The sequence below is a fragment of the Lontra canadensis genome, unplaced genomic scaffold (assembly GCF_010015895.1).
Source record: "Lontra canadensis isolate GAN:19392208 unplaced genomic scaffold, GSC_riverotter_1.0 scaffold159, whole genome shotgun sequence".
Lineage (NCBI taxonomy): Eukaryota > Metazoa > Chordata > Mammalia > Carnivora > Mustelidae > Lontra > Lontra canadensis.
The window spans coordinates 1,212,685-1,227,029 of record NW_022631153.1 but is presented as its reverse complement, the minus strand read 5'-3'; the positions used below and the strand labels follow the sequence as shown (position 1 = coordinate 1,227,029).

At 37.1% G+C, this 14,345-nt stretch overlaps 1 protein-coding gene across 1 annotated transcript in view; it reads left to right on the top strand.

Annotated features, from left to right (window-relative positions):
• Positions 1-696: 696 nt before the first annotated feature.
• FGL1 (fibrinogen like 1) overlaps positions 697-14,345 on the top strand; it is a 29,506-nt gene continuing 15,857 nt past the window's right edge. The window contains exons 1-2 of the mRNA XM_032844944.1: positions 697-770; positions 12,094-12,173. Coding sequence (XP_032700835.1) covers positions 12,111-12,173 — 63 coding nt within the window. The 5' untranslated portion in view covers positions 697-770; positions 12,094-12,110. The remainder of the gene's footprint in view (positions 771-12,093; positions 12,174-14,345) is intronic.

The window sequence follows — 14,345 nt, the reverse complement described above, 5'->3', positions numbered from 1 at the left end:
CGTTACATCAGAACAAAAAAAGAAATGATAAACCTGGATTTCCAGTCTGAAACTATTACTCAACCAGTGGAACTAACAAGTTGAGTGTTACACATTCGGAAATCCTCTAGAGTTTAAAACAAAAGGAACAACTCATTCGGGGTGTAATTGATGCATACACATAAATTTTGTAATTTTGCACCTCAGGGAATTTTTGTTTTTCTTAAAGATTAACTAAACTGGCCATTTCACCTTGGCAATTATTAGCTTGCCACATTTTTTATAACTAAAAATATTAGGCTTTTCTCCATATTGTAGTTGAAATGACATTTTAACCCATATCTTTATAGGTACAACTTTATTATCATTAGTACTATAAAGCAAATCTTCAACTGAACTTTGGTTTTACTTAATCTTCAAGTGAGCATTACCAAGTTCAAGTACAAAAATTCTCCAGATAAGCACAAATATAAGAGTTTTAAAAAATCAGAGATGTATTTTCATGAAGATACATTATTAGATCTGTCATGAAAATTCATACAAATAGGAGGGAAAAAAGGAAAATATCTGGTATTGTGTCATTGAATCTCTGTTTTTAGCTTTCCTTCCAGTTAAACCGATTTCCTCATTTATTTGTTTCTGGATTAAAGCCAGAATCAACATTGTCCCTACTTCTAATCAGATAACAGAGAAGTAATTACAAATTCTGAATGCAGTTAGAGGATCCTGGGAGACAGAGTGACAACACCTAGTCTGAGCTGTGTCTCTGACTCATTTTTTACTTCAGCAAGGTATTTAACATCTCTGTACTTTTGACATAATTGTAACAATGCTAATTGATTATGTAGGTATGATATTAAGCATAACTTAGGAAACAATCATAGGCTCTTAGGAAAAGTCAGTTTAACTTGGGAGAAAACCACCTCTGTAACTTAGAAAGTAAACTTAGAATTATATCTCCTTTCTGCTCCTAGCACATTTTGAATGAATTGGATGAGAATTTGATGTAAATAATAGGATTCGAAGTTTTAATATACAAGATAGAAAATAAAATGGAAAATGTTAAAATTTCCATTCCAGAAGTAAAGTCTTCAGAAATGCTTTTATTTTTTTTCTATCTTTTGGGAATCAAACTTAATTAGCTTTTTAGGCTTTCACTGAGTGTAAATGCTTAAAATAAATAATAAAGATACTGTTATATCTTTTACTTATAACTGTTATATATCATTTTCAGAAAAATGATAAAAAATTTAGAAGAAAATGCCTAAAAAGAGTCTCTAAATCTGTGTTTATGGGTAAATTTTTAAGTAACTGTCTTACATTAAGGGTGTAGTCCATTTGTAAATGCTAACTTACTAAACATGGTTCTTTCAATAGCTCTTTCTCCTTATTTTTTTTATCTTGCATCTTTTCATGATACCTTGCTTAAAACACTATTTTAAAAATTTTTTACATTAGTATATATTTTTGCTTTGTAATTGTTTTTAAAAGTTATATATTAGCTATACAACTTTCCAGTTTAAAGCAATATTTTTGCCTTTACATTTAATCCTCTATCAAGAAAGTTTAAAAAATTTTACTGAGGAGGAAATTGGATTTTAGAGACTTAGAATAATTTATATCAAATAATATAGTACTCAAAAAATAGCCATTTGAAAACTATTTTAGTTTTATAAAATTGAAAGTTTTGAAACAGCCTAAAGCAAAAACATTATAAAAGAAATACAACTGTATAGTGAGGAATTAAATAATCTAATACCACTTTATCATGAACCAGATTTACAAAATAACAAGATTTATTATGATGAATGACAGAGACCAGACTTTCAAAGCATTTGAAATACCTAATATCTAAACATTTCTTCAACATTGTAGAAGATGTTTAGAATTATGATTACAATTTGTGGGGGCTTGCCTGGGGGTTTTAGACCATCATTTCAGCTCGGGTTGTGATCTCAGGGTCCTGCAATGGAGGCCTGTGTCAGGCTCTGGGCTCAGCATGGGGTCTGCTTAAGACTCTCTCTCCCCCCAGCTGCTCTGCCCTGCCTCACGCATGTGTGCACACTCTCTCCCCCTCTCTCTCTCAAATACATAAATAAATCTAAAAAAAAAAAAGGGGGAATTACAACTGGGCACTGAAGAATTTTCGATAACTTGAAATTTTCTCAGGAATTATTCTAAAGATTATCAAATTAATATGATGACTTTAAAATATATATTTATAATGACAGATTGAAAGGCCTTATTATTGAAGGAGCTGCTAGACTAGAGGTTTTGTCCTTTCTCTGGGAAAGATCAGATTTGATGATTTTAATGGAGATGAAATGGAAATTTCAGGACACCAAGAGACAGAGCCTGCCAAAATATTTTACTGGACCTTTATTTTCTACCAAGTCTCATGTGTAGCACTATGTATACGTGTTATACAATCTTCCAGCATCTCCCAGAGCTTTTTCAACATACACTGTCTCTTATACAAGAGCCAAAAGCAGACACAGATATAAGACCATAATTTGTTTTGAAGCTCTTTAAGTTTTTAAGCTAATTTATTCATTTTTTTTCCTTTTTTAAAATTTTATTTATTTATTTTTTGTTTCTTTTTTAAAGATTTTATTTATTTATTTGATAAAGAGAGAGATCACAAGTAGGCAGAGAGGCAGGCAGAGAGAAAGAGGGAAGCAGGCTCCCCGCCGAGAAGAGAGCTAGATGCGGGTCTCAATCCCAGGACCCAGAGACCACAACCTGAGCTGAAGGCAGAGGCCCAACCCACTGAGCCACCCAGGTGCCCCTATTTTATTTTTTTCAGTGTTCCAAAATGCATTGTTTATGCACCACACCCAGTGCTCCATGCAATATGTGCCTTCCTTAATACCGACTACCAGGCCCTCTCAACCCCCACCCCCTTCCCCTCCAAAACCCTCAGTTTCTCAGAGTCCACAGTCTGTCATGGTTTGTCTCCCCCTCCAATTTCCCCCAACTCACTTCTCCTCTCCTTCACTCAATGTTTTCTGTGTTATTCCTTATGCTCCACAAGTAAGTGAAACCATATGATAATTGACTCTTATTGACTTATTTCACATTTATTCATTTCTGAAATAAAAGTACTTGACCCCACAAATACAGAAGGGAACTTGATGAGCCAAAGAAAATATATTAATTTCAGCAGATAGCATAAACACAAAGTCTGGAAGGCACAAAAATTTCATAACTTTGAATTATGGACTCCTCAGTATTTTATCTGATAGCTGGTAGTGGATTAAAACAATGAAGATCTGATTACTATCACAGAAGAAAAATGAGACGTTATTTTTACCACTGGAAAGAAAAAGAAAAAGTCCCCATCAATAATCCAGGAAAATATATTGGTTTCTTTTCAGTCAGGAGAACAATTTGAATCAGAGTCACAAATAAATGGTATCACATCATACTGTTATACTCATCTCCCCGGTTAATGTAAATATACTTAATGAAAGTTTATTTTCTTCCTTTAGCTAAATAATTTACCCTTTCTGAGCCTTGTTTTCTTGAGTGATGATGATGTTTGAATGACCTCACTTCCTTTTATTATAGTTTGACCCCATGTATTAACCTCATAAGAGAATGCTTTCTACTTCCAAAATCTCTTTATGTGTTTTTTAAAAATATTTTTATTTATTTTCCATCTTTATTTTCTTTTGCTTGCTTATAATAAACAATTATTCTTACTTATTTCCTGTAACATTGGAAAACTTTATGTGTTTATAACTCTACCATTGATTACATGTTAAGAAATTTCCATCATGTGAGGGGTAACTTTTACTTTTTATTACTTGAACTTTATGACAAATTTAAAAATTAAATGATAAATAACCATAAAAGTACAAATGATATTTTAAAAAATAACAGCTGAGCTGTTGTAATTCTGCTTGGGAAATATATTTATTACCAAATGAAAAGTATGAGTCAAACTAATAATTTTTATGAGATAGGTATGATAATAGCTTTAGCCCATTAAGATGGCCTAATTTTAATTATTAGGTTTTAAGTTTAAAGTTTTTCAGTTATTTATTTTCTCTTGGGATTTTATAAATTCAAATATCTCTTTAAAACTGAGATAAGCTGGCATACACCACAATGTCATATTTGCAAATCAATAAAAACTTTACAAAAGCCATAGTTTATTAAATATTCTCAGTCACTGCTGAAGGAGGGGAGATGATGGAGGGAATCTGATAGAGACATCTAATAAATTCAGCAGACAAAAAGAATTTGGTCTCAGGCACCTGGGTGGCTCAGTTGGTTAAGCATCTCCTTTTGGCTCAGCTCATGATCTTACATTGGACTCCCTGCTCAATGAGGATTCAGCTTCTCCCTCTTCCTCTGCCACTCCCCCTGCTTGTGCTCTTTCTGTTGCTCTCTTTTTCTCAAATAAATAAAAATCTTTAAAAAAAAAAGAATTTGTTTTTAATAAACAACTGTAAAATTATAATAGCAGATGCTGAGAAGTTCTAAAATTCTAACTTCATAAATTTTCTTCTCATCAAGTCACCAAATATTTTGTCGAGTACCTGAACCAAGTTGAATTGTACCGCAGAAAGTGATACATTCAATGCTAATTCCCATTACCTGTGAATGTAACTTTATTTGGAAATAGCATCTTTGTAGATGGAATCAAGTTAAGGTAAGGTCATATTGAATTAGGACAAACCCTAATCCAGTGGTCTGGTGTCCTAGTATGAAGAGGGAAATTTAGAGGGACACACAGAGGGAAGATAGCCATGTGAACAGGCAAGCAGAGAGTAGAGTGTTGCTGCCACACACCCTGGGATGCCAATGATGGCTGGCAGCCACCAGATACTAGAAGAGGCAAGGAAGCATTCTTTCACAGAGGCTTTCAGAGGGAGCATGGCCACAGTGACTCCTGAATTTCACACTCCTATCCCCCAGACATGTGACAGAATCAACTTCTGTTGCTTTAAGCCACCCACTGTGTGGTAATTTGCTACAGCAGCCCTACAAAACTGATACAGTACCTAACCACCTACCAAGCAGTGGGATACAGCAGAAACAAAAAGAATCAAGTCCTTCATTTCATGGCACTTATATAACATAAACATATATATAATATTTCTTTATATTTGAATATATTTTTCAATTTCCTTAATCATGAAGTGTTCCTTTCTTTACATATTAGGTTGAACTGTAAGAAATGGTGTACATTTGGATGTTTTTGACCTTCCAAAATGGCAATTTCATATACTTCAAATTAATACACATAATACATCTCTAGGCATTTGACTACTCCAGGTACTTTGTATGAAGGGAAAGATATAACATTTGTCATTTTGTGTCTGGCTTGTTTCACCTGGCATAAAGTCTTCAAGGTTAACATTTCATTGTGTGTATATATCTCATTCTAATCATCCATTCATCTGTGGATGGATATTTGGATTGTTGTCCACACACTTTTTGTCTGTCGTGAATAATGCTGCTATAAACATTGATGTACAAATAGTGGTTCATATCCCAATTTTCAATTATATCTGTTTTCTACGTATAGAGTGTTATTTATTTTTCTTTTTACAATGAGAATTTTTTTTTTAATATTTATTTATATAGGTAATCTCTGCACCTAACGTGGAGCTCAAACTCAATGACCCTGAAGTCAGGCGTCATATACTCTTCTGAATGAGCCAGCCAGGCAACCCTAAAATTAGAATTTTTACATCATTATTTTTTTAATAAGTAGTAGAAATTTATTTCTCAGAGTTGTGGGGGTGGAAAGTCAAGATCAGGGTACCAGTATGATTGGGTTCCGGTGAGAACCTTCTCCCAGGTTGCACACAGCCATTTTCTCCACTTATATTTTTAAAAAATTTTTAAATTTTGATATAACATATGTTGGCTAAATGAACATAATTAAATCATAATTTTATCATAATCTTATTTAGTACTGAAAAATATGTTAACTGAGAGAATTAGGAATAATATTAAAGTCTAAGGACAGTTACCTCTCTATTTTGCAAAAAGGTAACTCAGAAGATAAGCAGCATAGCAGAAAACACTGCCCTTGAAGTATTTATGATTCAAGTATGGAAATATGACATATATTTTATAAGCAACTAAGACAAGCCCAAGTCTGGCATGGAGAGCTTTTCTTTTTTGATGATCTTTAGAGAGCACCACTCACCATCTCAGCTTGTCTTAAGAAAGATCAGTCTTGTTTCCAATGAAATATATTATTAATATTCTAATATTTATATATATTTATTAATACTTTTATTAATAAATTTACCTTATATGATACATGATAAATTAATATGTAGTGTTTTGTTTAATGATATAATTATTAATATTTATTAATAATAATTGATAACTGTTGAAATTTAATATAGACAACAGTAGATACATTGACAACCTATATTGTTTTCCCAAGTGATTTATGGAGTATAGTCATTGAAAGTAATTCAATTATTTTTTTCATCCCATTCTTTTCCGTCTTTTATTCTGATGGGTGAAAGGAAGAAACATGTTTTAGGGACTGTGGTATTTTATAGGGCCTTAACTGCATATAATTACATTTAAATGAACAAGAGTATACCACTGGCATAGCTAAGTCTATAAGAAAGTAAATCTTACTATAACAGTGTTTGACTGCTCTGCCTAGTTTGAAAGGTGGAAACGTCTCCATACCTAAATATATACAATATATCTGAAGTAAATTGTTAAAATTGTAGTAAGATTTTATGCTTCTGTTGGCTTCCCCCCTCCTCCACAAACAGACTCTTGATGGATGGACCAATGGTAATGACAGATCCCTCCAAGAACTCCCAGACAAAAGAAACATGAGACTACCCCCATGATGGGAATAAAAATGTGTTTGTTTATAACATCAGATGCCCTTGGTTAGGGTATTCATTTCTATCTGAATTTTGCTAAATTTGCAAATATCTCAATATCTGCAATGCCAAGTTGAGGACAGTACTATATTGTAAATAAGGCTCTTTAGTGTAGTTGGTGTTGGCATCTGGAAGGAGATGATTTTGTCTTTCATGACAAATGTAAAAGCCGTCTAGAAAAGTTTTAAAAATATAATTCCAAGATTATCTTATCAGTTGGAAAATATTAATTGATAGCAAACCTATTCATCTTCCTGATTGCTCATACTTCTGTTCCTTGGCAATTCTCTTCTCACTTCTCTCCCCTCTAAAAGCTCTGAGTGGGGTGGGGGGGTTGGGGGAGTGGGGAGTGAGGGGGAGAGTCTTTTTTTTTTTTTACATTGAAAGCCATTTTAATGCCATAATTAAACCTAATTTCCTGTATATTTAATCTAAGCTAATATTTTATTGAGAGAGAGAGAAAGAGGGTGTGTGCATGCATGAGTGGGGGTGGGGTGGAGGCACAGAGAGAGAGAATCTTAAGCAGACTCGACACCCACTACAGACTGACATGGGGCTCAATATCACCACCCTGACACCATGACCTGACCCAAAATCAAGAGTGGAGCCGTTAACTGACTGAGCCACCCAGGTGCCCCAATATAAACTGATATTTTAAATGTAATTCAATATATTTAATATAAACTATATATAAAAGCTTTTAGTGTACATAGCACCTGACATTAAACAGGTACCCCATAAATGTTTGGATTTTAAATGGTTACTAAGATCACAGAGTAAAATATCAGTTCTCCTAAACTAAGTTGCTATAAATGATATCATACGAATGGATAAAAGGAATGACTCACTGAAAAAACTGGATCTCCAAATACTTAGAAGAGCTTTTCTGCAATGAGTTATTGCATGTGTTCTTGTATGTTGTCTGACTTCTTTCCACACTTAGTGTGATTTATATAGCACTCCACTTCTTTCTGTACATTTTGGTTATTTTGGTTACAATGTTAGATGGAAGGATTAAGTTATAACAGGTAAATTACACATCTTCATGGAAAATTGATTGCTATTGTTTCTCTCAAATTAAAAAAAAAAGGAGAAAGGAAAAAATGAGTGGGGGCTGGGGTAGTGGAGAGGATAGAGAGAGACAGAATTTTAAGCAGGCTCCTCACTCTGTGCAGAGCTGGACGTAGGACTTGATCTCATGACCCTGAGATCATGACCTGAGCTGAAATAAGGAGCTGGACGGTTCACCAACTGAACCCCCCAGGGACCCCTTTAAGTGTTTCTCTTTAGACTGTGAGGTAAATGCGGATACAGAAAGAAACTTAATATATACCTCCCTTCAGAGAGAACTGCTTGGAAAGAAATAGGCAAAATTTAAGCCTCTGCCTCTCTGGTGTGCATGAATGAGGTTTGCCAACTCGTGGGCTTCTCTGGAGAATGACCAGGCAAGGACAAGGTGCTTTTGTTGGAGAATCACCCAATGTTAGCCTCTGATGATCTTTCCCGTGAGCCTATTCATTCCTCCAGAGAGGAATCCCATGCTCTCTGGCCTGGAAAGTGGCGAGAGGAATAGAGAGTGGGCTGCCTGGCTGCCAGGACAGAAGTATCCTGGTGTGGGGCGTGTGTGTGTGTGTGTGTGTGTGTGTGTGTGTGTGTGTGTATAGGTCGGGGGCTATTTCAACCTGTAGAACGAAGTACTCCCCCCTGACCTCCCTCATGCCTGTGGTCCTGCTACCCAGAGCCTCTCTAGTTCAACCTTAGTGGAAAGTAAGCCTTGTTGTCTTGATAGGGTGAGAGAAACAGTATTCTTGGGCTACTCAAGGTTTTGGTGAGAATCTGAGTGTCAATCTGTCACCTCCAACCCTGCCTTTGAAGCAAACTCATGTCTTTAGCCCCGAACCCGGCTGGGGAATCACAGGGCAAGTTAGCCTGCTTCTTCTGCTGCTGCTCGTGCCCCAGTGTTAGCAGCCTTGCCAGCTCCCTCACGTGCTGTTGACATCCACAGATGTGCTAACATTGCATGCCTGGAGTTTCCTCTGCTCCCTTTCTCTATGACCTTGTCTGTTCATATCTTCTCCATTGTGAGAAAGAGAAAATAAATTCATGTGTTCAATCCAACCAAAAGTCTCTACCCCCTTCCTAAGGCTTACTTTCAAAAATGCACAACCCATTGTTTTCCCCTTGACCAGGATAAACATAGAGAAAGAAGGAGGAAGTATTGTCACTGCAAACAGACCAGTTTTATGGAAAGGAAAGGACATTTTCGCCTCTGAGAAAGATTTTTCCTTCCTGGAGAAAATTTTCTGCAGAGGCAACTAAACTTTTATCTGGTTCATTGTAACAAGTTACATGCTGGGGATACAACAATTAGCAAGGTGGGGACTTTGCCTTCAAAATTCTTATACTCTTTTTTTTTAAGATTTTATTTATTTATTTATGTATTTATTTATGTATTTATGTATGTATTTATTTGACACAGAGAGAGACACAGCGTGAGAGGTGAACACAGGCAGGAGAAGTGGGAGAGGGAGAAGCAGGCATCCTGCTGAGCTGGGAGTCCTAGGCCCGCTGCATCCCAGGACTCTGGGATCATGACCTGAGCCAAGGGCAGACCCTTAACAACTGAGCCACCCAGGCGCCCCCAAAAATCTAATTCTAAGCAGTTAAAAACATGCAAAAAACTGACCACATGAGAATTCCATCACCTGGCACAGTGCCTGGAACAAAGCAGGCATGCAAACAATGTTTATCGAGTGGATAACTGCTATTTTGGTCTGTAAATATAGCATGGGTCACAGTGGCAGAAGTAATTAATTTTGTCTTGAGGAGTGGTCTGGGAATGTTCGGTTTCTATATTTAATTACATATGGTTTCACGTAGACTTCATTTGTATTGTCCTTAATTTCCATTTTAATAGTTATTTTCATTCCTTGCTTGAAACATGGCCCCTCCGAGGCCGCCATGTTTAGTCTTCCACAGGGTGTAGCGCAGGGCGGAGCCCAGAGCTGATAATCAGTAAAGGCTTGCGAATACTGCCATTCCCTCAGATTGCCCCTGCTACCGGGCAGCTGTCTCCTCTCCTGCCAGATTCACCTGATGTTCCTTTGGAGAAGTGCATGTCTCAGGAACAAACACGCTCAGGAGCAAGGCTGATGTTCACAGCAGAAGAGCACACGGGAAGGTCCCCATTCGCCCATGCAGCCTGTTTCCCTGTGTGTTGCAGGCATATGTGGATCACAAGGCAGGTCCTGTGGATTTCAGATTAAGGGCATGGGCCGTCAAGGTGGAACACCTTCAGCCCCGTTGCTGGGTCTTCCATAAACTGGTTGTGTGATCTTAGAAAAGTGACTTAACCTCTGTGATCTTTTCATTTGTATGATGAGGTTAATAGTACTTGCCTTAGAGAGTTATTTAAGAATTAAAGTAGATGTGGGGCACCTGGGTGGCTCCGTGGGTTAAAGCCTCTGCCTTCTGCTACTTGCCTCTGCTCAGGTCATGATCCCAGGGTCCTGGGATCGAGCCCCACATCAGGCTCTCTGCTCCGCAGGGAGCCTGCTTCCTCCTCTCTTTCTCTGCCTGCCTCTCTGCCTACTTGTGATCTCTGTCTGTCAAATAAATAAATAAAATCTTAAAAAAAAGGAATTAAAGTAGATGTTTATAAAATACACAGCATAGTTCTAGACTTAGAGTAAAAACAAAGTCAGAAGTAAAAGTATACAGTGATATCTAGCAGACTATTACTCTGTAATGCATGAATTTCACATACTCTAAAAATTCACATTCTAATTTACTTCCCTAGTACTTCCCAAGGTGGCCATGTTAATTGTCTTTCCCATTCTTTAACTGTTTTTGTTGGCCTCAGAAGGACTGGGAACTAACTTCTTTGTTATAATAGACTTAAAGTTTTTATATATTAAGTCCATAAATCATTGTTTCTCCAACTTTGCTAAACATTGGAATCAACAGTGTTTTAAAAATTCCATGCACCTGTCACCTTTAGACATTTGATTGAATTCCTGGGCATGGAGATTTTTTTCAAGTTCCCCAAGTGATCCTAGTGGACAGTAACGTTAGGAATCACCTTTATAATTACATAAAAATTGAGAAAGAGATACATGAAAAGACCTAGGTCATAGGTTCTATAGGATAAAAATAGGCTAACAAATAATTCAGTTGATTCCAGTTCTTTTCTGGAAACCATAGGTACAAAATCCATTTGAAGATTATGCAAACATTTCTGCCCTTCTAGGCTCCTTAGCTTCTAAAATTTATGAAAAATCACTGGCAGCACACAGAACTTATTTTGAGGATGAACAAAATTTTTCATCAATACTCATGACTTCAAAAGTGATTTTATGGTATTGTATTGTATTTTTGAGAGAGAGAGCGTGCACATGAGGAGGGTTGGGGAGTGTTGAGGGGGGAGAGAGGATCCCAAGCATGTTCCACGCTCAGCACAGAACCCAACCTGGGGCTTGATCTCATGACCCTGAGACTGTGGCCTGAGCCAGAATCAAGAGTTGGACCCTTTAACCAACTGAGCCACATAGGTGCCCCTCAAGAGGGATTAAAAAAAAAAAATCAGGAAGTGGTAAAGTGAGGTTTCCTCTACAACTTTAAACAGAGCTTAAAGATTTATATCCCCTTGGTAGCTTGACTATCCATTAAAACATCAAGAAAAACAATGTATATCACCTTAGTTGTCATTTTTCCCTCTTCTTCTTTTAAAAATAAAAGCAGTTTTCTATATACAAAATGAATTACTGTTCCTTAGGCATTTATCCTATGACAGAATATCTAAAAGTATTTCGTCAAGATTGCCACAGTCCTGTCAGGTAGAAATTATGATTTCCATTTATAAGTGAGGAGCATTTTAGTTGGTTGCTTGAGGGCACACAGCTAGGAAGTGGCTCAGCCAAAACATGGAGCCAGGTCTTTGTGTTTAAAGAGCCTTTGCTTTGTCTGCACAAGCAGCCCATTAACCACTGGACACTCAAAGAGAGGTAGGGTCCCTTCTCTGTTTCTGCAATTGAAAAGAATCTATTCTACTTAAGGTAACAGAGAGCATCATTCTGTATGAGGGAAGGGTGGGAAGTCCAGGAGAATTTCTTGAAGACTCTCAGACTGGAGCTGGAGCCACATTCGACCTCATGGATCATGTTGAACCTGAACCCGACACTGGTCTTGTGAAAAATTCACAGTAAAGATGTTTATGAAATTTCTTTTCTTCTTGAAGCTGTTTCAGTGGGGAAGATGGTGAAGATGGTCAGTTTCATTCTTGTCACCACCATTCTGGTCATGGGCATGGAAAGCTGGGTAAGTGCATTTATTTACATATTTATAAAACCTACTTTGACTTGAATTTTCTTTTACTTTGCCGAGAACCTTAGTAATTTGTCACTGAAAAAAATAACTAATGGGAAAATATGAAGAAATTTTTTGTGAAAGCACCTGCCACATCATAGGCACTTACCAAGTGATGTAATTTTTTTTCTCAAAGTAAAAATCTTTCTGAATTTACTGGGGCTATTTGGGTAGTTAAATAATGTTAGAAACTTGGGGAGCCTGGGCAGAGGGTTAAGCCTCTGCCTTTGGCTCAGGTCCTGATCTCAGAGTCCTGGGATCAAGCCCCACATTGGGCTTTCTGCTCAATATGGGAAAGCCCCAGGTCAGCCCCTGCTCCCTCCTCAGCAGGGAGCCTGCTTCCCCATCTCTCTCTGCCTGCCTCTCTGCCTACTTGTGAACTCTCTTTAAATAAAATCTTAAAAAAAAAAGTTAAAAAAAATAATGTTAGAAACTTAAAACTAGGGGCTCCTGGGTGGCTCAGTGGGTTAAGGCCTCTACCTTTGGCTCGGGTCATGATCCCAGGGTCCTGGGATCGAGCCCCGCATCGGGCTCTCTGCTCAGTAGGGAGCCTGCTTCCCTTCCTCTCTCTCTGCCTGCCTCTCTGCCTACTTGTATTCTGTCTGTCAAATAAATAAAATGTTAAAAAAAAAAAAAAAGAAACTTAAAACTATCCATAATAATTAAAACTGACCTGGGGCTTTCCCATATTGAACACTATTAGTGTAAACTAAGCAAATTATTTGAAAGAAATTACAATGAACTCATGCCCTCCTCCATTCATAAATAAATAAAAGGGAGAAAATACACATTTAAATACCCAAAGAATGGATAAAGAAGATGTGGTCCATATATACTATGGAGTATTATGCCTCCATCAGAAAGGATGAATACCCAACTTTTGTATCAACATAGACAGGACTGGAAGAGATTATGCTGAGTAAAATAAGTCAAACAGAGAGAGTCAATTATCATATAGTTCTGCTTATTTGTGGAGCATAAGGAATAATATGGAGGAAATGGGGAGTTGAAGAGGAGAAGGGAGTTGGGGGAAATTGGAAGGGGAGACGAACCATGAGAGACTGTGGACTCTGAGGAACTAAATGAGGGTTTTGGAGGGGAAGGGGATGGGGGGTTGGGTAAGCCTGGTGGTGGGTAGTATGGAGGGCATGTATTGCATAGAACACTGGGTGTGGTGCATAAACAATGAATTCTGGAACACTGAAAAGAAATTTAAAAAAATAAATCAAAATTAAAAAAAAATAAAAAATAAAATAAATACCCAAAGTTCTGGGGAAGAGAAAATTCCTACATTTTAAATAAGCTCACGAAAACCATGCCTGCAGTCTCATAATGAGATGTCAAGGTAAAAATGGAGCCTGCTTCCTCCTCTCTCTCTGCCTGCCTCTCTGCCTACTTGTGATCTCTGTCTGTCAAATAAATAAATAAAATCTTTAAAAAAAAAAAAAAAGAGATGTCAAGGTAAAAATGGAAAAATGACAAAAATTGGTGTTTTGTCCTTTTTTCCCCACTCTATGTCCAGTACCTCTAATAACATCGAGTATTCAAGAGCCTTTATTGAAGATTCTAGTCTCTCTGCCTCTTCCAGAAGCCCCATCCCTGCAGCTCATCTTCCCAAGTAATTCCCCACTGTGGTCACTTTCTTTTTGGAAAGTTCTCAGTCAGACGCCAGTTTAGAAGGGTGCTGATAAACTCTTTTGCATCCAATATTCTTGTTTTTTTGCCCTTTTAGAGAAGATAAATGCTTAACTGGAAAACTCAGTCTCCTCCCACCCCTTTCTGAAGTAATTGAGGGAAAAACAAAAAAATAAGCAACAAGTTAAATTGACTTCACTAGAATTTGCACAGGCGAGTGGGTGAGATACTCACGGATATGAGTCTAAACTAGCATCCCTTATAAAGGTGACAACACGTCATCAGATTATAAGTATTCCATTAATTAAAACATTAATACCCGAAGGTCATTCAAATGCCTTGTTTATTTTAGGGATTGACACACTAACAATGTGCAACGATGCCATAAAAACTGTACTGTCAGGAAAGCATTTAGGTGGCATCACGAAGACAGACTGTAAGCTGGGCTCTCGAACTGGATTTGCATACTGACTCCTCCTACCTGCTGGA